Source organism: Malurus melanocephalus, unplaced genomic scaffold, assembly GCF_030028575.1.
Source record: "Malurus melanocephalus ecotype Western Australia unplaced genomic scaffold, MMel_1.1 scaffold_165, whole genome shotgun sequence".
NCBI classification, from domain to species: Eukaryota; Metazoa; Chordata; class Aves; order Passeriformes; family Maluridae; genus Malurus; species Malurus melanocephalus.
Window position 1 is genome coordinate 1,237,573 of NW_026623397.1, and position 25,051 is coordinate 1,262,623.

A 25,051-nucleotide genomic window follows, 5' to 3' on the forward strand; every position below is an offset into this window, starting at 1 on the left:
AAAACCAAAAACAAAACAAAAACTTTATAAAAATATCTTGCAGTAAATTTTAAAGTTTACAGTAGCTTCGTGATTAAGTCTCCCATTGCCCTGACTCCACCTTRTCTTGCTCTGATGAACTAAGTGCCAGTGATTTTGCACACACACACACACATACACACAGAGGAAATAAAACCCAATATAAGTCTCTTTTCTTCCTCCTCTTCATCTTCTTTTTTTTTCTCTTTTTTTTTCTTTTTTTCCTTTTTTTTTAAGAAAAAAATCACCCAAGCCAACAAATGAAACTGGTAACTTAAAAGAAATAATAATACTGATATCAATGCAGCACTAACAACACAACAATTGCCTCTAAATGCAGGGTGTGGTGGAGGATCCAGCTGGTTGAAGAAGGTCCCAGCACGGTGGCACAGTGGCAGGGAGTTGACAAGTGGGGAGGAAGGTGTTGAAGGAGGAGCAGCAGCAGCAGCAACTGTGCCTGGTGACGGGAGAGACAGTCCTTGGCAGAGTCTTGTCCCTCTTCTTTGCTACCAGAAGTTGCCTTTTCCCTAAGTTTTAATGTTTTGTTTGTATGTGTTTATTCATTGAACCCCCTCTCCCTCCTATGTTTACTCCTTTCCCCTTCCAGCAGGTTAAAAAGCAAAATGATACAGTATAAAAAAAMCAATTAGTTTGTGTATATATATATGTATGTACGTATGTATATTTATACATAAATATACACACATATATACATGTATATACAAAAAAAGGGGGCAAAAGAAAAGGAAAAGGTGGTGGGGAGAAGAAAAAAAAAAAAAAGATAAGAAAATCCCGTGATGAAGCTCCCCAATATTGTCTTGGTTCAACGCTTAGTTTGAGTTGCTCGTGGCTGGTTTCTGATGAGAATGCGCTCTGGATTCATGGAACACTGAGCTCCCGCTACACCCGTCTCCTTCCCCACACCCTCCCTCTCCGGGCTGCGTTCACCTGCGCGGACAGAAGYTGCCAAGGGTAAATAATTCACTCCAACAATTTGCAACCTCCTTTGAGCCCAGACTCTGCAATCCCATAACTGAGCAGATCTCTCTTGTGGAGCACCAAAAAAGAAAAAGAGAGGGGAGAAAAAAAACCAGGCGTGCATTGGGGAGGTGTTTGGGGAGAAGTGGGGGAGAAGCCCACTTCCTGTAGGGAGAGGGGAGGCTGGGAACCTCAAACAGGACTGGTCCTTGGACAGTCTACATCGGTTGCCTTCCGTCAACAAGTGTCCGCAGAGCACAGAAGGTGAAGCCGTGGCTGACATGTTAACTTTTCGGGATAATTCCTGGTAGCAGAGCGGAAACAAGTGGTGTCGTCAGAAACACAGAGAGAGCATGAACAGAACAAGAAACAAAACAAAAGAAAACCAAAAAAAAAGAAAAAAAAGAAAAAACCCAAAAAATCAGGAAGGAGAAAAAAAGCAAAACATTCAAAAAAAGGGAGAAAAAAAAAACAATTGAAAAAAACCACAACCCAAGATCTGGTGAACTGGGTTTGTCATCTGTGCTACCTTTTCTTTTCTTTCTTTTCTTTTCATCCTTTCATTCGTTTGTTTTTTGTGTTTGTTTCTGAGATATATATTATATATCATATATAAATATATATATGTATATATATACAGTCATTCCTTCATACAAAATTTGTCTATAGACAGTTTTGTACTGTTGTGGCAAGGTATATACATCCTTCTAGTTTAGAGGCTAGCTTGCTAAGGAATATTCTTTCATTCTTTCTTGCTTTTTTTCTTTTTGTTTTGTTTTGTTTTTTGTTTTCTGTTTTTTTTTTCTCTAAGTTATTTAATTTTTTATGTGTTTATTTAAGGTTGGTCTTGTAGGCCGACTGATGAGACCATCTTTGCCTTGTCTTTGCCAGCAGGGTACTTATTGTCTCCTCTAGACCCATAGTCATTAGAACCGGAATCGCTCCGCTTGCTGTTTGCGCTATGCTTGGTTGGCGTGCCGGGGGGATGGCTCACCTGCCCGTTCTTCTCGTCTGAAAAAAGTTGTTTAATTACGTCAAAGAAGTTACTCAATGGGCTGCCTGGGTACACAAAACAGAGGAGACAAAAAAAGAAAGAAAGAAAGAAGGAAAAAAAAAAACGAGAGGGAAAGAGAGAGAAAAAGAGGAGAGAAAGAGAGAGAACAAACAAACAAATGAACAATGGGGTTTTTAACGAGAAGAACATGATGAGGAGATCCAGAGCCATGTGCGTGGGGGTGTGTGGGGGATGAAGACAATGAGCAGGAAGAGGAAGAGTGTTTAGGATGGGACACCTACAGAAATAAATAGCCTGGGAGCTTAAAGCACCTAGGGGGAAGGTCCTAGTTTTTTACCTGAGTGGGGATGCATTGGTGTCTCACCTAGCAGGAGGACACAGTACCATGTGACTGAAATAGGTCAGTCCATTACTAGGATTCACTTGGTCACTCCACACGGAAATGTCAGTGAATGTAATGCTGGACACAGGCAAATCACATCCCACTGCTGATGTTACAAACATGGGATATTTGCATGTGGCTGCCCATCAGTGCTTTGCTTTGCAGCCTTGCTAAACTCTCTGTCTACACCAGGCATTAGACTTTTCTTGCTTGCATTTTATTTCGTTCTGAGTATGTCCTTGCCAACTTATCATGACTAAGCCTGAAGCACCTGAGGGTTCAAGGGAAATAGCATTTGGAAAATGAGCAATGGCTGAGTGTTGCCATCTGCAYGTTGGTCTGTGGTCTGTACCTGTACAGACTTCTAAGCACCTTCAGATGCTCYCTACAACAGGTGCCCGGAAATGAAGATGTGGAATGTGGAAGAAGGCKATTATGCATCTGCCTATTTCTGGGACCTGGCACGGTCAAGACCTACTACCTCATTGTCCTGAATTCATGCTCTTTCCAACACAGACTCCATGGCACTGACATGCATTCCAATGCAGTTAGGAGCCAGAGAGGGAGGTACAGTTGTGTGTGACTGGAACAGGCATCTGTTTAAGACAGCCCCTAGATCAGGCTGCAGTGTTAACAAGGACTGGCGCATGGAAACAACCTTTCATGCCATTTGGAACTCCAGGCAACAGGGTTATATGCTCTTAATCTATGTGTTAGAGGATTATGTGGAAGGCCATACCTGAGAAAAGGCTCTGAGGTGCTACCAAGGGACAGGGATCWGCTACTTGTGGAAATGTAGCCTTTTGGGGAATTTCTAGTCCCTTTTCATTTTCTTGGATTGGGGGATTAATCTTCATCGAACATAGGAGGAGTCACACCAAACTCCTTGAATGTGGATATTGAAGGTGTTTTTTATCTGATGTACACCATGGAAGTGATGCCTGTTCATGATCATTAAAACCCCATGAAGGTTTTCTCAATATTGGGACTGTTGGCTCTAACATTTTATCCAATTCAAATAATTTCTAGCTCCTGGAAGGAAACGGGCTCCAACGAGATAGAATACTGTGAAGAGAGRAACCTTTCATCCCCAAGATGGGAACATTCTCTCAGGAGCAGGGGGCTTCCTCATAGCAGAGACTGCTGCACACTGRTGGCCTGGTAATTCTGTATTTCCCTTCACTTTCATTCCAAACAKAAGCAACCCAGTAACTACAGCAGCCAAGTACTTTCTGTGCACAGCAATTCCACTGAAGAGCTTGTTGAGTACTTTCTTAYTCTCTAAAGCAAAATGCTAGACAGACATCAACTTCTCACACAGGGAAAGAGCAAACACATAGTATTTGTTCTCTGCAAAACTGAATGTGTTACTCTGTTTTCCTGCCCATGCTAACTAGGTAGCTGCTGCTTTCCTCTGCTTGTTAGCAGGCATTGAGAAAAATCAAATGGCTGGCAAATACATAATCGTACTAATCTAATTCACTCCTTGTCTTCCTGTATCTGCTGCTTCGTGGTTAATGTTTTGCTTGCCCTGGTTCTGTCCATAACTCAGTTACACTAAAGCCAAAAGCAACAGGCTGTGACTTTCKGGAAGGGCATAATTCCCCAACTGACTGAAGCCTTAATGATGGGCACAACCAACCATCCAGGCACATATCTCAGTTTCTGGCTACGAAGAGAAAAGCTATCACTAATCTCASCCACTTTGGGGTCAGACCTCCTTGAGCTCCACCTGCTCCCTCCCACATGCACACAGATACTTGGGAAAGGGGATACCTGTTCAACATCTATGACTTCTACATCAGAGATTTCCTCCGCCCTAAAACTGTTTTAGGTTTGTGGGTACACACTCTGCGCAGACTCATTTTCATCTGCTCAGTCTCATTTCTACTTCTTTTATGTGGATATCATTTTTCAATGTAAAGAGAAAAAAGAAAGTAAACACTCAGCCTTGAATGCAGGAATGTGGGCAGATCTGGTTCTCRGGTGGCTTTGGACCCCTCATCTTCTTAAGCAAATGGAGTCAGCAGAGAGAATGAAAAAGAGCACTGAAAAAAATGCTGGAGAGGAAAAGACTGCTAGGTTGGAAAAAAAGAGTAGCGGAATATCTCTAGTTATTCAGCTGAGCAGTTTATTTAACAAGCTTAGAGGAAAAGATGAGGGCAGAGTAAGCAGGGCTCTGCAGGAATTGGAGAAGTTTTTTGTTTTYGTTAGACAGGAACAGTGACAAAAGTACAACTTGCAAGAATGGAGCAATAAAACACTTTAGAAATGATACATCTTGCATTTGCGGATCCTGATAGTAGGATTTTTAGTCATCCTACTAAAATATGCAGCCCATGTTTCATCCACCCTTTCTCCTCCCCATGCCCTACCGGTTTTCAAGTGCCTGGAGATTTATTGCAGCAAAAGTATTTAACAGTCTGCTTTTCTTTGCCTGTATCACTACTGGATTCCTTACAATCAGCATTTTCAGTTAAAATTTTAATGGGAGGTAAGAAAATCCTTAGGGAKGTTTTGAGAGCTACTGAAAACTAAAATAGGCCATTTCACTAACCCTTTCCTTCCTTCGCCTTTTGTACTTGTAATCAAATAGTGTAATAATGCTCTCCTGTCCTGGCAGTCCAGAAAAAACTGATTCTGGGCTGATGTTCACACTGCTCTTTGGATGGACAAGGAGTCCTCACACTTTTTCTCTGGAGATACACAAGAATGGATCAGCTATGCTGGAAGCACGAACACGGTGCAGGGTGTTGCTCCTGTTAGTTCTCAGCTCCCTTTGAGGTTATAAATCCAGTAAAATAAGACTTGAAAATGCAGGTGATGATGGATTAGAATAGGTTTTTCAGCAATCTTCCATGCCTAGCATTCAGTGCAAATTGTGTCACAGGCTCTTACATCTGTAAGTCCATCAGGGGGTCTCAAAAAAGCTGCCTTTCTTATTTCAAAAAGTGAGATGACATCCCATTTCCTCTRGACAGGGATGAAGGTTTGGCTCAAATTCTTCAGAACATCCCTCGTGTTCCATGCACAGACTAAGGTCTTCTTTCGCCTTGAGAGCAAATGTTCATCAACACAGAGCAAAGAAGGTGTAAAGGGTAACAAGGGTGAGAAACCGAGAGAAGGATCAGAGGCAGGAGGGGAGGCTCAGAGCATTAGGTTTATGTCTGTTAGGAGGAGATGGATATGTGCAGTTTTGAGTTAGAACAAGGAGCTGTTTGCTGCAAGATGGGGAAGGGGAATGGGTTTGAAAACAAGCACCGAAGCTTATGAAAGGGTCATGTATTGAAGGGATGATGAGAGAAATATATTTATGGAGAAGGAACTAGTTTGTGGCACCAGTGTGCAGCACTGTCATTGCCAAGCATCATGAAAGAAGTCAAAACAATGGATTTGAATACAAGCACTAAAAGGAAGAAACTAGGCTAGAGACAGAAATATAGAAGGAAGCTGGGCAGGCAGTTTGTATCAATCCTCACAGTTCCCAGTACTTTGCTGCTTTTAGGAAGCCTCTCTGTCACTGACTTAGCCCCAGTGGTGCCACCACTTTGAGAAGCCAAGTGGAACTGGAGCACTCAGGGAAGAGAGGAAGGAGAAAATGAGGTGAATCACTCCAGGCACAGCAGGTGACACCTGGAAAGGATGTCCTTTGCAAAGACCCTGCTCTGACCTTGTAAAGACCCTCAGAGTCCTCCACAGAACATAAGAAGAGGTGGTGAACAAGTAACTTCAGGACAAGCCTGGAGGCTTCACTTACTGATTAGAGCCTGCTATTTTGTGACATTTTAAAGACAGTCAGATAAGAACTTGACCCTCTTTTCATTGAAGCAAACAGSAACATTCCACTGATTTCACAGAAGCAAACTTGAGGTACTTCCTTCTCCTGTGAAACCATCTCTCTGAAGTCTATGTATTGTTAATGCACTAATCCTTGTGGTGCTGAGAAGTTGCACAAAACAAATATGCCATCTGTGGGATTATCTTCTGCCTTTTCTTTCTGTACAGACTCATATATTTTGGGTTTCTGTGTATTTATCTTGGGCTTTGGGAGAAAGTAAATTGGAAAACACAGGTCTCCACTGGGAACAGACACCTTTTGTCAACCTGACTTCCCTTATTTCTTCCCTCGTTGCTTTCATRTCCTTCCTGATTGTCTTCTGCCTGYCTCTGCTGYTGAGGTTTTCTTCCTATACTCATTCCTTACTCTTTACCCTTGTCTTTTTCATCCCTAGGTTGCTCTGTGTTTTGATASCAGCTGTGGTTTCAGTGAACCATGTAACAAAAAAACAACTCTTTTCACATAAAGCATTGAAACACTCTCTTAATGGGTGATAATCCATTTCCTTTCAAATCCATTTTGATACTTTCATGGAGTTCTAGCCCTCTTTGTTAAGATGAGGCATTTTTTTTGTCTGTTTGCTTGGTTTCTCTTGGAAAAGTCCCTTCTGTCTTTCAAAAACAAATGACTTAAAATACAGAACTCACTCCAAGAGTATATGCAGTGAAAGGGATGACAGAAAGATAAAGTGGCCCATTCCTCTTTGTTTAGTTGTGGTATCATGTAGGAATGTCCCTCCAGACTGAAGAGGCCCCAGCCTAGGCACTGTGCAAATCCAAATACGACAGATGCCTCACCCAGCTCACTAACTACTGACAGTCCATGGAACAGCTCCTGCTTCTTGGTAGGAAACCTGAATTGCAACTGGGAAAGGTGACTTACTTTCCAGAGTCCTAGACTCTGCCAGTAAAAAACGCCTAAAAAACAGTGCTTGCAAGAACAATCTGCAGAACTACTGCAGAACTGAGGAGCTACTCAAGTGATCACACRGCATTGGCACAGGTATCCATGCCACCGCAGGAGGGAACCTCCAATTGCTACTCATCTGGGCAGACTTGAACAACCAAACTGACATTTAAAAGCTCAGTAACCCATTCTTTTTCTCACTCCCCCAAAACATCCCATCTCCTCTGCAGGAGGGTGGCCCAATATTTGTGTCTAGCCAGAAGCATCCAGATGGCCATTCTGCCTCTACCTTGCACATTTTTTTCTCTTACTCTCACAAACACATAGAGAAGCTGAGATSCAGTTCAGCCTCTCCTCACAGACAGTATTACTGAGATAGATAGTTCTTGGGTGATGAGTTAGGGAACGGTGAACACAGGCAGCAAAGCCCTGTAAGGGTTTCCCTGCTGCTACTCCTGCAGAGCCAAAGGCATGAGGAAGGAATCAGAAACCAAATGTGTCTGTTACTGATGAAAAGCTCTGGCCAATCTAGCACCRCCWTACAACATTCAAAAGAGGAGACATRATGATGGMGAGGAGGGAATCATACATTCATTTGGACAGCTGGTGGCACTGAAAGAGCAGGCAAGGATAGTGGTGGGATTAAGAGATGCCAGATCCTCTTGTAGAGTCAYGCTGTTCTGGCAATTTAGATGGTAAAGGTCTAAGTCCAAGAATTTTTTCTCTTTGCCTGTCCATTCATAAAGATGTGCCTGTACAAGTGTGTGCTGAGAGGGGAGACTGATGACCCATGCCTGTAAAGCCACAGCAGATGATAGCATTGTTACTACCCATTCATTCTCTTAGAGATTTCTGCAGCTTTATTCCAATCTTTTTTGTCTATAAAAATGACAGAAGTGTACAGGCACTTAATACAGTTTTGGTCTTTCCTGCCAGATGGATGTTTACATATTATGTTATGGGTTTCAAGTCCTTTGACCTGTTCCTAAGGAGGAAGATGACCTGTGCATACTGGTGAAATGCTGCTCCCTCATTTCCACTGAATAATCACTTCAAAATATTATTTAATCTTCTGGGAAGGCCATCTCAAACTCAGCTAAGTACAGGAAGCAAGTATTTCCATGCAGCTTCCTGAAACCCTGGCTATCATAAATAAAGCACTGTGATCTTAATTAAGAGTGAAATATCTGTGTTGTCTGTATTAGGTATTTTTACAGAGAAAGAGGAAAAGATCTTTCATTGGATAGTAAAAATCTAACCTTAGCTGTCAAAATATGAATCAAATGACATGAATCACATAGTTCAATATATTTGGATTAATTTTTAGTGCCAAGTTGCCTTTTTTTGGGGCTACCTTCTTTTATAGTGCAAAACCATGAGGCATGAATTGGAAAAGAAATGTCTCCCCAACACAACACCRGACTGAAAATATACAACTATAGTATGTAGGGAGTCAGCCATTCTTTTGGACAGCAAAGAATACTGGCAGAAGGGGAAGGGATAACTGGTAAACCTGGCTTGAGCTCTTCAGAACATCTGACTTATTTTACTTATTGAGATCCACCCATTATGAATGAATATGTGACCTCTCAGCTGGGTCTTCTTCCTTTTGTCTCTCAGCTGGGGCACAAATTAAACTGGAGAGTCYGCCATGCTCAGAAAGACCAGCAGCCAGCACATTCTTCAGAAAARTTAATAAAACCCCATTGGTCTGACCACCTTGTGGTGTGACAGTGCTGAGAAGAGCCCTTCAGCTGGGAGGGCAGCCCATGCTTTTTTCTGCACATTTCAGCACCAGTATTTCTGCCATCAGCTACAACTTTTTGAATRCAAATCACCAACCTCCTCTTCCATSAAAYAGCTACTTTGTGAGAAGCAGGATTACTCTAATTAATGCCAATATGGCTTCAGAACCAATTCCAAGAGCACCAAGTCCAGGTATTTGCTGCTGTTACTAAAAACAAAACCACTCTAAATTAGCACTCACAAAGTGACAGGCTGCAATTGCAACCTAAATGTGATCTAACCATTTTGAAACTACAAAATGTTTCCTAACTTCTCAAGTAAATTGGGATGCTGCTGACATGGGTTTGTGTCTGTATGAATGAGACTGTGATTGCAGGGAGCTATAAAGAGAAGCCTTTACTGCAGTGCAGGTMTCTGTGTGCAGGGGATGACTGGCCATGGCCAGCAAGATCAAAAATGTCAAGTTGTAAACACTGGAAACAAAAAATCTGAGAGAGACACATTGGAGAGATAGGAAAGTGGATTTGCTATGCTTCTGGTTTCATTACATCATTTTGGTGAAAGCCACTGGTATGTGCGAGGAACCAAAAAGCTTTTTGTTTAACTCTGGTGCCAGGAATCAAGGTTTTGAATTGTAAGCAGCAACACAAGATAAATATTTAAAAGTAACCACAAGGTCTTCTTTCCAGCCTGCACTGGTTATGGTCMCAGATTTTGCAGGAATGTAGGGTTGTGCAGTGCCTAACTCAACAGCATGATCTGACTGGAGCTGCACTACTTATACATACTAACTTTCTCCTCCTCCTATCATCATCCTCTTTTCATGGAAGTGCCACTGATGTAACTGAAGACTTCACAAAGAATCATCAGAGATGGAGAACAACAAGCGAAGACTGCCTTACTTAGGACTAAAATTCATCCTGAGATAGTGGCAGTGTGGAGACTGGGAAGTTTACAGTCTTCCTGGGATACCTCACAAGGTAAAGTGGAGGATAAGGAAGGCTTTTCAGAGCTTCCTGTAGCAGCCAGCACTTTGGCTAAACATACTAAGGACTACTAAAAACTGGGAATGRCTGGGAAGGGAATCTATCAAAGTCTACACTAGCCCTTCTACTCCAGCTTTACTAGGGAGCCAACCACCCAAAGAAATTCTCAGCTCACCACATCAAAGACTTGAAGTTACTAAAGTTTGTGAAGAGAGACTGTTTCCTGACCGACGWCTACTGAAAAGGCACTGTGGGCTTCTGTGTAGTGTGTATCAACGGCTCCATATACAATGTGTTCCATATATGATACTTGCTTTCTAATTCCCAGCTTTGTGGTTGAAATTGGAGGGCTTTTCAGTTTATAAATTACCTTGGGTTTTATTTTTAMTGTAAAGGCTCTGCAGAACCTATTAGAACCTTAATTATATAATCTATTCTTCAGTGAGATAGACATAAATACCAGATTAGATGGTAATAAACAGTTCTCTCAATCCTGCTTCAAAAGAAACAGAATCCAGCTTGTTCTTTTACAGCTGTACTGATTTTATAAGGCTTAATGGCAGCACATAAAGTGATAAAGCTTATTTGTCACTAAACTGRTATGACTTGGAATACACACAGGAACAGATCAGCTCAAGTATTACTCCTGTAGACATTTTTCACGTTATATCTGCATTTTATATGCAAATATTTTAATTTTTACAAGGTAAATGTCATCTTATGAACAGATTTCATGGAAACCAGTTTAGTCTTTCTGACAAAAGCAATGCCCATTCCCCTGCTGAGATAGGTGGGAACATAAAATATTTCACCCCAACATGCATTTTGATTTGTTATGAGCCAAATTATTTTCTTCTATTGTGAAATACTACAAGTTGGCAGCAGTTTTTTAGTTTGCACAGGTCGGGTTGACAGAAGCAGTTGTGTCATTTGGATATTGGCAGGTCCTATGACAAACCTCAGCTGTYCGACATTAACTTGTTCCTCAATGCCAGTGGCTGCATGCAACATCACTTTTCAGACTGATGACCACTGCTAGCAGAAGATAACATTTAAAGGACTAAACAAATTTGCCTTGCTGTTAATTACAACATTCAATGGTTTATAGTGGGTGAAAACATGTTTCTCATTCCCACCAGAGCTTTCACATAGCTGAGCCAGGCATAAGGCACTTGATTAGCTCTTCCTGCTCCMGTGTTAACTCTTTTTGAAAGAATGACCTCCTGTGCTCACTCAGAATACAGAACAATGATGAGGTCCAAACCCCCAGAGAATACAGTTTTTCACACTATTTGCTATTACTAGATGAACACTGTGTCAACACAGAGGATGGTTTGCCAAAAATAGGCTAAATGCTCACATCATTCCCTTTCTCTCCCCTGTCTAAAGCATGGGTGARCTCCAGCACATGAAACAGCTCTCCACTCATACGGGAGAGTGGAATTCAGCATGGTGCAGTCACCACTTAGGTTGCTTGTGAGCTCACCAACAGGAATGTGATTTAAAGGAAGCAGCTCCATTAAACCCCTATAGGCCATCCTGTCTCCTCTCTCTCTCTCCCTTTCTCTGAGTGTSTTCTGTCGGTGCTGTAGGTGCCACAAAACAGTCTGCCTGTTGGCCTTCACCTTGTCCTCTATGTGCYTTGTTGGATTGCTGCTGACATGGTGACAGCTGGAGGGCCTGCACGAACTGTGACTGAGCAATGATGCTCTCTATCTAGAAAATGCAGGGTACTGGCTGGTTAGCTCAATTAAATTGCAAGCAATCAGCAAAATGAGCATTTCAGTATTTTTGTATGATGTGAATGATGAATCCAGGCAAGAAAGTCTTGAAGAAGAAGAGGGATTTGCTGTCTGATGCCTTCAAGAAGCTGAAGGTCTGAAATGAGTCTTCATGATGAGATYAGAAAAGTCACCTAAGAAATCAAATGAGCTCAAATGATAAGAAACCAATGGTCCTTTAGGAGCAAAGTAAAAACTCCCACCAGCAAAGTTGAACTTAAGGGAAATAGAYAATTGGAAACACAGGAAACAGGCCAAATTCTACCTCAGTCCCACAGGCATAAACCTAATATTATCTCCCCCATGACAACTCCCCTTTATGGTTACAGACTCCAGAACAACTTCAGAACAATTTTCTTCAGTTTACRAAGAGATGGCGCAGGAGCTGCAGGTCCAGCTGGAGAGCAGCACCAGCTCAGTGAACCCTTCCCCAACATCTTGTCTTCCCTTTCACAGAGATATCTGAATTCAACCTAGATATCAGGATGGAAATTGAAAGAGAACAGAGTTCTCTCACACAGAATCTTTCTGTACAAGACATGAATAATAATATGAATAATAAGACAACATCACTCATAGTATCTGGATATTTCCACTACTGTATTTGGAGGAGTGAGTAGGTGCACAGGTAATGAAAGAAAGAATACRGTCCATGTGTGCACAGAGGGAAGGGAAGGCTAGGGACAAGTTAACCAAAATTCATGTAACCCCAAGCAAGCTGAGCTGCAAGTTTTGCAGAAAACTTTTTCTTCTTATTCCTAGCAAAATTCCAAATCTTCAGTAGGTTCACTCCTTCTCCAGCTAGAGACACAACATCCTTCCCCAAGTCCAGACTGGAACTATGACAGTTTGTACTAGCTAGGAATCTGACATAATATGCAGTGTGTCTTATGGAGAATTTAAAAGGATCATACCCCAAGGACATCTGGGGAAGAAGGGGGTGGATGCAAAATGGGATTAAATAACAGCATTCCTGTCTCAACAAATAGCAGGAAACCAAGGGAGACAGCAGCTAGCAGGGCAGCATTCAACTTCACTGCAGAAAAGGGACTGAAGAATCATGAATCAACAGCAGCAAGTAAAGAAAAGAGGAAAAAAATCGGGAAAGAAAAAGAAAATCASTGGCCTGGGTTACAGTGAGAGAGGGGTATCTCAAGTGTAACACCACACATTTGTGCTATGAAGGGGAAAGCCTGTGCATCTGTGCATGGATGGGGAGGAACAGAAARAGGGATATATGCTTGTGTCCTCCAGGTGAGTGAAAGACATAGTGGGTTGTTACGGGGKGGAGTCTCGAAAAGAGCGTGGGAGAGCAGGGATAGGGAAGGGGAAGAGGTGCGACAGGACAGGACGGCGCATTATTATGTTGCTCAGCAGGGGCTGGGGAAGGTGAAAAGGCAGAAGGGAAGGAAGTTCTTACCACATTTGGAAAGTCTGCCAGTCATCAACTCCATACAGTTAGTGGTGTCTGGATCATAGAACGGAAAGAGGAGGGARGGAGGGAAAAACATAAAAAAAGGTTTCCATACCTCTGTGCATAAAGTAGTAACTTAGCACATTATTATCTGAAGCAGGAAACATTTACACATCTTGGTGTTTACACAACCCAGGCCAAATTCTGCCACCCACTGCATGCCAGTGCAAACCTGGCCCTGTGACTGAGAGTGGAGCTGCTTCAGTACTGCTGCCYCCACTCACCCCTTTATCATTTGTGAGGTGTGGGAAATACTCTGCCACCACAGCAGCAAACTATAAGCCTTGAATACAGTGTTTCACCTGGCTAGCTTTGCAAGTTAGCCTGCAACAACCAGGAAATGTTCAGCCAGCTCATTTATCTACATCAAAAACCTGGAGAGAGGGAAGAAATCTAGCACTGTCCTATTGGACATGGAATGAGGCTACTTGTACAGCTCAAACCCATCTTTAAACCCCAAAGAATAATACTGAAGTTTCAACCTAACTCTCTCTCATTCAAGTGTAATCTCTTAGTCCTCTGGCTTTCAAGGTCAGTATTCACAGGCACATAGAACTACTTCTGGAAAGGGTGGCAGAATCTGGTCCTAAGACATTACTGTCCACTTTGTGTATAGCTCCCATTGCCACAGCCTCTGTGTGCTTCTTACTCAGGTGCAACAAGCAGAAGAAGTTCCACATGTCAGCTTTCAAAGAGAAAGGATCAGCCCAGCTGGACACTTCCATGTGGAACCTCCTGGCAAGTCAGATCTGCTGCTGTCAGCCAGGATTCTCTTGCATTTGGGATCTAAATCATCATGTTCCTGGGCAATGTGGAGCACTCACTGCTGAGCAGGTGGCCACCAGTTTAAAGTACTCTGATCAGTCTCAGATTTCTTGCCTGGGTTCTTGTTGTACACTTGGGCATTCAAGAAAGAGGCTTCTTGAAAATATCACACATATGCTGAAAATCCYTAATTGCCAGGAAGCTGTAAACTACTCCCTATCTGCTACAAGTCTGCGGGACAGAGGGAAAGATAATTTCTCAGCATTCCTCCTCTTAAATATTGAGAAAAGTAATTTCATAAGAGGGCAAAAGGGTGCTGGATATACTTGGGTGAGCTGAACCCACGCTAGAAAAGCATGARTATGTGTCTTTTCTGATGCAGCCAGGCTTGTGCTGCATAGATCATCTGGGAAAGCATGGAGTAGAGAGGGCAGGTGCTTGGTTCAATCACACTGGTCAAAGCACCTAAGCAGTGCTTACATGTTCTCCATCCCTGAGGCTAAAAGTGGSCTGGCAGAGGTCAGTGGGAGATGATACCAATGGAAGTTCTCTCAGAAAGGCACAAGATTGAGAGAAAGAGGAGGGAAAAAGAGATGGAGGTGAAGAAGAAGAGAACATTCAAAATCTGGAACAACATAACAGAGGTGTCAGAGAGGCCAGGAATTTACCTGYCTTTGAAATACTTCAGCTGGTCTGGCAGAGTGAAGGTAGATGAAGCTCCCAAAATACACTTCTCCCCGAAGATGCCCAGCAGGACTGAGAAGTACCTAAAGTTGCTGATTGAGTCTGACTGGAAGTCACACTCATGGGTCTGTATCCTTTTTTTTTTCTTTAATAACTTGGGGAAGTTTGTTGTCTTCTGCCTTTTAGTGGTTCCTGTCACCRACCCCTAGCTGTAATGCAGTGTGATGCAGATCTGTAGTGCTACAGAATGCTCAGAGCATTCACACAACCATTAGCAGAACTTAGCTTTGAAAAAACACATAGGAGCAAAGAAAATCTCAACTMTGATCAGAAGACTGTTTCTGACTCCCACCTCCAACACCAGGAATTTCCCCTCAAGTGTATCCAGACTGACTGGCCACACAGTAAGAARTCTGGAAACAAAGAAAGTTGTATTTGGGTGATGTCAGAGCAGGTAAAATGGCTGGTTACTAAGATCCTCCTGAAATTGGTATTTCTGTTTCATTCTTCATTTTAACAAGTTAAAAAGTAATCTTGTCTCCCTTTAAGTTAATACTACCTTTTWACCAATATTTGCAGTCAGCTCAGCTCTCTTTAGTTTTTAAAGCCCTTTGTGTCACAGGTCTACATACATTAGACGTGTTATTAGAATACAAACCGACAGATCTACACACAAAAAAAGGATTGTAACAGAAGCTTTTTGACAGCATAATATCTTGGGCTCTGGACTGAATTTTGTTCCCAAAAAAGTAAGTTTGCATGTTGTAGAATTGGTTTTGATGGACAGAGAAAATTTTTTAAATACAAGACCATGGAAAAAATCAAAGGAACATTAATAAAACCTCTAATCTGTTTTTCTTAAAACTTTTAAGCACAACTAWAATTTGAATTCTCTATATTGTCAGGGCTAGTCCCAGGAATTGCACAGGAATTTATTTGTATTTGTAGTGTCTTTCCAACACCTGATCAGATTGTTTTTCCCCAATTCCTAAGGCAGAGCCAGTATGAGCAAACAGTAGCTCACACTGCATCACTTGAAAGACCAATAGTTACTGTGTCTTCAGCTTYTCTTTTACAATGACTTTAATACTTCTTTCATTTCTTCATATTGTAACATCTGCTTTAGTAAATATTCTGTGTGATAAAGTTTTCYATCATTTTAATGTAGAATTTTAATTTGAATTAGAAAGTCTTAGATTCTTGTCACTCAGCTTCTGCACATGGATAGTAATCCATAATCCTGTCACTGTGGGATCCAGGTGTTATAAGAAGTGAATAAAGCCAGGATCCAAAGGCTTTTAACTGACTGAGAAGCATTGATGGGTCACGTAACTACATTTTTAATGTGTCCTGTTTAATTTTTTAATTAAAGCATAGTGGCAGTGTCAAGTCTCAATCCTTCTGATGATAAGGAAATTCTTTATTTTATAGGAAATGCTGGAAGTCACTCACACTTTGGATTTGACCAACTCTTTCATAAATGACACCCAGTTCAGTTCATTAACAGATGCCAAATGCTTTCGTTAAAATAAGACCTCCCTTCAAAAGGCCAAACAAGCTCTGAATCCATTRAAAATTACTAGTGCTCTGTTGAATTTTCTTTCCCAATTTTCTTCATTATTTAATTTCTGTGTTTTTATCCTACATAAATTTCCCAGGGAAGCTGCCTGGTTTGTGATGCTTCTAATATCTCTGCGTCTGAGACCCATCCCAGCCYAGGAAATCTCACCCAAACAGCTGCTCCTCTGAGATCTCCAAATCCAGGGCTGGATCCCAGAAAGCACTGAGCAGCTCCTGCCAGATGCTCACAGTCCCCAGTAAACAATTCCATTAAGGGAGATGATATCAAGGGAGCCACCAGCTCCTCTGTCCAAGGCAGTTACCATGCAGATTGAAATTCCCTGGCGTTTTTGTGCTTATTTGAAATTCTCTGTTTTCCTACCAAAACTCTGGAGAGCTTGGACTTTTTTCTACATGCTTTRTTTCAGGACTAGCAGGAACTATTTCATTTAATGAATGCTGTTCAGAAATAACACTAAAGCTGTTTGGCAAAAACACAGTGCTCTGCCAATCCAACCAGGCATTACAGGACATTTTTGTAGGTGGAACTATAATAGCGAGATGAAGTAATTACCCCAGATATTTCATCACCCCAGCAATTGCCACACAATGGCAAGACATAAAGGTTCACGCAAGATCGTAGGAAACAAGAGAAACTTGGGACCTGAATGAACCCCAGARAAGCTGACCTGCAATCCAATTCCAAACTGGCATTTGCACAGTCCTTGTTTTGATTTTGCAGCTGAAAGTTTACGTTGCAAAGCACTTCGTTTGCTCCTTACTCCCTTTCCTGTCTTGATGATAAAGTCTTTCACAAAATTTACACATTTGTAAATTGTAGGTTTCTTACTATTTTTTGGGGTAGTAATTTGCAAGCCTACAGCCCTTGTGARCCATAAAATACCTGGAATTCACAGACTGAATCCTTGCTTGAGCAAGGATTTGCACTGCCCAGTTTTGAAGTTGGATATGGTCTCTAAACATTTGTTTATGCTCATGAAAGGCTTCCAGCAATAACGCTAAGATGCTCTGAACTTTGAGATGTCAATGATTAACGTATGATATGAAGCCAATAAATATAACAAGGAAACAGAAAACCTTTTACAAAAAAGTTATAAAGGTTATTTCAGTATTGTTGATTGCCCAAAACATGGGAAAATCAGAAAAAAATATGAATAAGTAGCACGCCACACTTAAAACCAAAGTTCAGATAAGCAAGAAAATACTAAGGMAATAAAGATTGATACCCTGTGAACGATCACAGATGGTTTTTGCATGTCCCTATTCAACAGCTGCTACCATTACTCTTTCGYGCAAAGCCATTAGAGAAAAACAGATTATGATTTAATGGAAAGAGTGCTGGGCTGAAACAAAGGAACAAATCTGAGATATTGTCCTCCATGGAGAAAGATCCTTTTGTCCCAGCAAAGGGCAGTCTGCCCAAGGATTACCTAAGTAGAGATTCCAAGTGTAAGRGCCCTGGATGGAGCCATTCATGGACAAGAGACAAGGCTGACTGCCCTCACAGACAGCGAGACTCCCTCTTGATCTGAAAGGGGTCCTTTCATGGCCTTGCTGGATGTAATGGCTTTTGTGATACCAGTAAAAAGTACATATGGACAACTATTCTGGTTCAGATCAAAGGCCAAAAACATTTGAGAGTCAGACTCGATGATCCTTGTGGGTCGCTTTCAGCTCAGAATATTCTGTGATCTGTGATCTGGTGCTCTGTCTCCACCAGCAGCCCACAGATAAGTAAGAGTGAAAGAGCAGGCCAAGCATTCAGAACACTTCCTCCTACCACTGCCCCACTCACCACCGTGCCTGAGCCTGCTGTGGTTTCTCTGTTGAGCAATCCCATAAAGATTTTTGTGCAGGGAATTATCCAGCCTCCCTGTAAGTAAGAAGTACTTAGGGGRAGATGAGTATTAATAAGCTACTCACATTCAGAACCTGCTACATCAAGGAATTCCACCAATTCTAGATTTCATGAAGACATGCTTTCCAGTGACTTTTTTGGTAGTTGGCTTCCACTTTCATATGATGGCCTCTAGTTTCTTCCATTAGGAAGAAAAAATGAACAATCAAACCCTATCTACTTGTTCTATGCCAGTCATGAGTCATAGACCTGGTATCATCTCAGCAGTTATGGCACAGAGATCCTGAAACTTTAGGACACAAAGCTGATACGTTGCTCTAAATTTGTCCATCTAGACAGTGGATTTTAGAAGCATTACAACAACTTTTGGAATAGATTTCATTTATTGACACTTTTTTTTTTTTGGGTAATGAAGGGAATCTATTTTCCTGCTTCAGAGTATGCCGGAAGAAATACGCACAGCCAGTCTTAGAAAGGAAAAATGGAAGAGAATGAAGTGATATATGGAGGAAGGGATATTATAAGGTGCTCAAGACATAGAAACACATCTGCCTAAATCAGGTACATAAAAGGCTCACACACACACAGAGATGCATGGGCAACATGACATCTACAAACACTGTTGTGAGCTGGAGGAATGAAAAAGAGGAAAACGTGTTCTGAAACCCAGGCAGACCGGCTCAGGGGGCTGGGGTGCTGCACAGCAGATCAGAGGGGCAGGAGAGAGAACGGCTCTCATTGCCATATGTTCATTAGGCCTTGCTGTTCTGCTTTATACTGAGTTCATTGAATCTTCCCCTTCTGCAGGGCTCCCTTTACATGCATGCATCTTTAACAGATTGTTTTCATCATCCCACCTGTAACAGCATCAGAACTATAAGGSAGGAGAGACAACCACACATAGGATGTGTCTGTGCACAAGGAGCTAGGAGTATCTCCAGTGCTTTAGCAGGGTTGCTGCTCAGAGACAGTACCACGCTCAGAGCCACAGAGGAGAGTTTAAGGGAAGGGGAGCTCAATCTGTTGCAGCAGTGGATTATCTACTGTGTCCTCAAACCATGAACCTGAACAGGAGCCCAACCACCATAATCCATATGCGGTRCTCAGAGCTGGGAATGTGGGAGGAAAAGAGAAACAAAGAAGACTTTGCCTTGTTTCTAGTGAGAAATGCTGATTAATCACATGACCATTTCTAGGAAGATTGTGTACACATTTCTGACCACAGACACCCAGCTAAGCAAGGTGCTGAATGTGAACTCTGCTGTCCTTCACTCCTTTATTTCCTCTTACTCTCACTRGCTGGGGATGTGAACTACTGGGCCMCCCTACTTTGATGCACAGGTTGTTTCTTTTTTGGTAACAATCCCTTTATTTCCCTTCTCTTCTCTTTTTCTGCTGCTCCAACCTAAAATTTTTATGTTGACTTCTCTCATTTTCAACAGACTTGCATAYTCCTGATCAAGTCAGATGGTGTGATACAGTTTGGCACCCTGTCTCGTGAGCTGTCTTCCTTGGGTAAATCCCCAGCCAAGGGAATTCTCATTTTTAAATTTCAAGAGACCATATATTTTGGTTTTGTCCCATGTGGAGTTATCTGTTCCACTCTGGCATTAGAGGTCAGGCTGGGGGTGCCCTGCTAGAACAATATGCTCTTATATAGCTTTAGGCAGTAGAAATAATATGGTTTTTACATCCAGAACCAGAGTAAAACTGTAAGTCAGATACATTTCTCACAGCAGAGTATGCCCATAACATTTCCCTGAGTCTTGGTCAGATTAATGGTTGTTATTTCTGCTATAATATGGCTTTCTTAGGGAGATATTCTGCTTCACATACAAGTGTGCAAGAGGGTTTAAGTATTTCTACASAGCCTCAGTAGCTAGCACATATTAGGGTGAAGAAGTTAAGAGAGATCATCAAGTTATTAACTTTTTAAACCATTTTTTCCTCACACATAAGCAAGGGTACAGTTCATTCCCTAAGAAATAAGGAATTCTTGAATATTGTTCATACATCCGGAGTAATATGAAATATGTTTAAAGGATGCTTTTCTAATTCCCCTCACTCCCACTTAGCCCCAGGGTTTCCCAAAAGGAAGGGCTGGCAGAAAATTCTGACTGCTTCCTTGAGTTTGATTTCATTTCAAAAGTTCAGACAGCAAAAACCTGAATCAACCATAGCTGTATGTCCTCCTTTTCCCCGTTTCCAAASAGAATAACCCATGTGCTGGGCACCCCTGCATTCCAGCATGCAGAAGGTCAGGCAGTGCTGGAATCTAAAAGCAAAGGGGACACCGAACTGAGTGTGTTTCTCTGCCAGGTCCTAAGCATTCACATTTCTAGATGGAATTATTTTATCTTCAGATGCTAAAGCCCCACTGTTAGACCAGAAGGATGTAACTCGTATGTGCAATGAGCCAAGGACATCTGGGACTCARGTGTATGATGCAATGCCAGCTTAACTCCCCCACTTCTGTCTTGGCTTGTTCACACAAGGGTCAAGAACAGAATTTGGCTCTAAAGTATAATATTTATTTACTTCCTTTTCATGTCCCACTCCTCCTGCCTCACTCTCTTCTTCTGCAGCCTCTGCTGTCCACGTTGCTCCTATTTATTCCCAGTATCTGCACATTCTTTCTGCTTTTCCCTATTTTTCCTTCCTTGATGCATTCCCAATAGCTTATCTGCCTTAAGTTTTCAACTTTCACTCTCTTCTTTGTTCTGTCCTTTTAGAGCACTGAGATTTTTGTGGGTGTGTACAACCACTCCAGTATTCAGAGTGAACACTTGCTACATAATGATGGGATGAAGCCAGTTTCTGTATTATCAATTCAGGCTGCCTGCACATCCAGATTGATGTCATTGCACAGGGTCACACACGTAAGGCTTTCTCTACCACCACGAGGAATTGAAATTTACTTTTCAAACAGATAAAGTACAGCTTCTGCAGAATCTTAGTATATAATTTGTGCTACCACRGTATTGAGAATTTGATCACACTACTGGAAACTATTAGCCATCTTCTAACCACAGGTTAGTGGCTAAGCTTAAAGTAGCTCTCAGGTTTGTTCTGGGACTCTCTGAAGCTGGAGGTTTCTAAAGCATGCCTGAAGGGTTTGGAAATCAGGTMTCCTCTAGAGCATGTCCCTGTCCTGGGAGATTTTGGAGATGGAGAAACTCTGAAAGATCTATTGATGATGCAGCTTTTGGTGGAGAAGTGGGCAAATGGCTCTTTGGKCGGGCAGGGGGCAGAAGCTGTTCAATTGGGGAATGCACTGGGAGCACTGGAGTGGGAATGAGAAAGGRAGGAGCAGGGTGGGTGCAGGGAGTTACTGCTCTGTCTGAATGGAGTTCGTTTTTTGCTGTAATCAGAGGGATGATCCCTCAGCCTCCTGCTGTGGGAGGTATTTCACCTTCCTGTCCCTGCTGAAGGTGCTGGACAGTAGAAGCCACTTACCTGATAACTGCTGCACTGAAGGCTGGTCATGTGTGCTTAACAACTGTGCCTGAATGGTTTCTACTACCCTCTTAAAGCGACGGCTTGGACCTGCCAGGAGACAAGAGGCACAAGTGGCTGTGAGGGAATGGGAAAGTCCACGCACAACCCAKGCTGCAGGGGAAGGATCACAGCCATCTTCCCGTCAGTCTCGGCCCCAGTGGTGTACTGCCTGTGTCTGCCCTTCAGCCAAAGGGCTCTCCTGGTGTGCTGGACTCAACAGGAGCAGGAATGGTTTTTAGGCTCCTTTTGTAAGGACAGAGAAGGTGGGGGGGGTCTGTTTTGTTGTTGCATCCCCTGTGGGGSGCATGTGGCCACCCAGCAGAAAAGGGTGAGTGCAGATCAGAAGGCAGAAACCATGGCCTCACAGTGCCCAGCTGAGACTCTGGGATTTTTGAGTGAAACAAGGAGACAGGACCATGAGTTACACCAAAACTGCTCCATGGAACAGCCATTTTAGCRCTAATCATGGCAGTGCCAACTTCATCTCTTTGGGAATCTCTTTCCCTACCTGCATTTCCATCACTACCAACACCATTTTTATTCCTGATGTCCTCCTTGCCCTTGAATAAATTTTCCCCTGAAGTTAATTCTCTCCCCATTTATATTTTATSCTCTGACAGAGCAATTTGCAGGCCTCTATTATCAGCAAGGACCAAGCCAGCTCGCACCCATTTTAGAGCTTTGCCATGGTTACCTGATAACAGTGTGAAAGTGACAGAATAGATCCCGTTCTCCTTTTGCGCCTCTCCCCCTTCTGTGTATGTTATGTCCACCTGGAACTTCACTGGCTTCTGGAAGACAGCAGGACCTCCTGTGGACTTATATTCTGCACGGAAACTTGTCTGTGAGATGACACTGTGACTGAGACTTGGGATCTGAAAGAGGTTGGTAGAAGGAGATAGTAGAACCATAAGTTCTAGTAGAAACATAAGTTTAGTGCATAAAGGGAAAAAAGTTTGCAAAATTCTGTTTATAACAACATACATTTCTAGAATGAATAACATTTGCTAGATTGCTTCTGGTCTTGAATTTGTAGTGAATAGTGTTCTTGTGGAATCAAGGGTGTGGGGTGCTGGGCACCACCGAAGAATGCACCGCTGTTTACCAGAATGACCTAATCGTAAGGGTTGMATATTGGTGGAATACCCAACACATYTATAAATATACACATGTTGCTCAATTTCATATACGCAGTCTTTCATTTCCTACTCATCTACCAGTTTTGAGAAATGTCTCTTTCTTAATAAAAGCTGATACCAAAGAAGCAGGCAGAAGTCAGTGAGATAGAAGACTGGACATAAAAGGACCTAAGTAGCACGGGCTGATCTCACAGCTGGTGCTGTTTTGAGCAGGACACCTCCTGAAGACTTTTCCATTCAATTGCTTGGTGATGATGCCAAACAGACATCAGGACACTTAAAGTGCCTGGGATATTCACAAGGAAAGCATGCCTGCAAATAACTCACCCAAACCACAGTTCCTATCAATATGTAAAAGAACTCTGAGAGGCKTTGTGACATCATTCAACATCCGCATCTTCAGGACCATGGTAGGATTTCAGAACTTCCTAATTTTCAAGCAGTTATCTTTCACAAGTTCCACCAAAATTTAACAACATACTCATATTCTATCTATTGCTTCATAAAGGACAAGATTAAAAAAAAAAAAAAAMCCAAACAAATTACTTGGAAATCTCGTCTCCAATTTAGGAGGAAAAACAGAGGTGAGTTCTTTGAGAAGCTGACTGTAAGGGCTTAATTAGCAGGCCATGACAATTCATTTAAGTTTGGAAGTTGCTGTAAGACATGATTCAGTTGTTTTGCAGACAAATCCTACATCACATCTAAACCACACATGTGGGGTGTGCACAGGATCACCAGTATAGATAGTAGAGCACACTATACCACAATATAACCCCAGAAGCACAGCTAAATATATGAAATTGATACAATAACATGGCTGCTTATGACAAACCTGGGATGGACACCAGTGTCTGATGCCCACCACTATACTGGGTTCACTCCTTGTGTGCTTGTACAGTAACAAGGGTTATGGCTCATTTATTTGAAGAAGTTCATYGCAGAATCACAAAGAATAAAATGGAGTTCAGTATTTTGTGAAAAAAATCAATTTAACAAACTATAAAAGAAATTAAATTCCCTTCCTTTAATTCTGTTGAGTAAAGTCTAATTATGTTGTGGACTACCTTGAATTGAAAAATCTCTCAAATTAACTTTSCTGTGCTGACTTTTTATAACTGGTACCTCTAGATAATGAGAATAAAGACTTCACATAGAAAAAAAAAAGACAATATCCCTCTGCTTTCTTAGACTGTGTATAAACCACATCTGCAACAACTGAGACTGTAAGATGTTGCAACATGTGTAATGACACCATAAGAAATGACCCTTCTTTCTGCCATACAACACTGAAGTGTAACAAATGCAGATGTTAGACAGTGTTTTTGTCTGGCTGAAGTGGTGGAGGGCATACCCAGCAAAGGGAGACCCAATCTGCTGCCTAGCCGATGACTGTAAGGCTAATTTGACAAAGCAGCAAATCACTGTCTTGATGCTGTGCCAGCAGTGTGCTCCACTGCCGTGCTATTCCAAACTCTGGCAACCTGGAGGCCTTGCCAAGAAGGCTGAAATATTTCCTCACCTAACATTATCTACAGTCAGTAATTCACACACAGTCCAAYGCAGGCCATGTAAATTAAATCCACAGAGGATGCTTTTGAAGGAGCAGAGCCTCTGTCCAGTTACATTTGGCACATGGAATCCTGGAATGACCAGTGAACGATGCCTCYAAGGGCAGCCAGGGTGACTCACCGAGAGGAAAGCGTGGACTATATCAGCCTTGATGGAACTTAGTGGTTTGTCCTTAATGACCACAAAAATCTGTTCTTCTTTCTCCAAGTTGATGAAGTTACCAAACCAGGATTTTTTGGCAAGCCTGATGTGATGAGAAGAAAGAGAAGTTTAGAATATTGAGCACTACTTCWTATTTCCTACATGCTCCTGGCTAGAAAAAAAATTTAAAAACACACAAAAAAGTTTTGATGACACGCCAGATAAAATATGTGATGGTATTAGTAATAATTAGTGGGAATTAGTATCAGGGAACATAGCAACATTTCACTTGGTGAAAACGAATGAAATGACAGACCACACAGCCTTAGTCTGGCAGCATGTGTCACCAACAATGAAAAACCACGAGCAACAGTAACTCTTCTGACTGAGCCAATATACCAATGAATACTGCATATATAAAGTACATATAAATCAGGGGACACATTTCTGCTTTTTCTCCAGGGATCTCTCAATTTCTTTTGACAACATGCAGATACTGGCAMCATGAAGACATGAAGATTTAAGTTCCTTCCCACCCAATTTCAACTGCTTTGTTGTTACAGGACTTGGAAAGATGCTTTTCTGAAGATGTCCTGTTGGGCTGATGGTACAATCATAAGTTCTTGCTTTTCAAAGCAAGCTGTAGATTTCACCAGAGCTCCAGCCTATCAGAGTGAAATCCACTATTA

The 25,051-nt window shown here is 42.0% G+C and overlaps 1 protein-coding gene across 2 annotated transcripts in view; it reads right to left on the reverse strand.

Moving 5' to 3' along the window:
- Nucleotides 1–11: 11 nt before the first annotated feature.
- Nucleotides 12–25,051, reverse strand: part of BRSK2 (BR serine/threonine kinase 2) — a 300,274-nt gene continuing 275,234 nt past the window's right edge. The window contains exons 16-21 of one of the 2 annotated variants that reach the window (XM_057372174.1): nt 24,342–24,465; nt 22,205–22,385; nt 21,469–21,558; nt 13,071–13,118; nt 1,991–2,055; nt 12–1,300 (exon numbers count right to left, since the gene is read on the reverse strand). In XM_057372174.1, coding sequence (XP_057228157.1) covers nt 842–1,300; nt 1,991–2,055; nt 13,071–13,118; nt 21,469–21,558; nt 22,205–22,385; nt 24,342–24,465 — 967 coding nt within the window. In that variant the 3' untranslated portion in view covers nt 12–841. Of the gene's footprint in view, nt 2,056–13,070; nt 13,119–21,468; nt 21,559–22,204; nt 22,386–24,341; nt 24,466–25,051 lie in introns of both variants that reach the window. The other variant, XM_057372175.1, reaches the window with a different exon arrangement.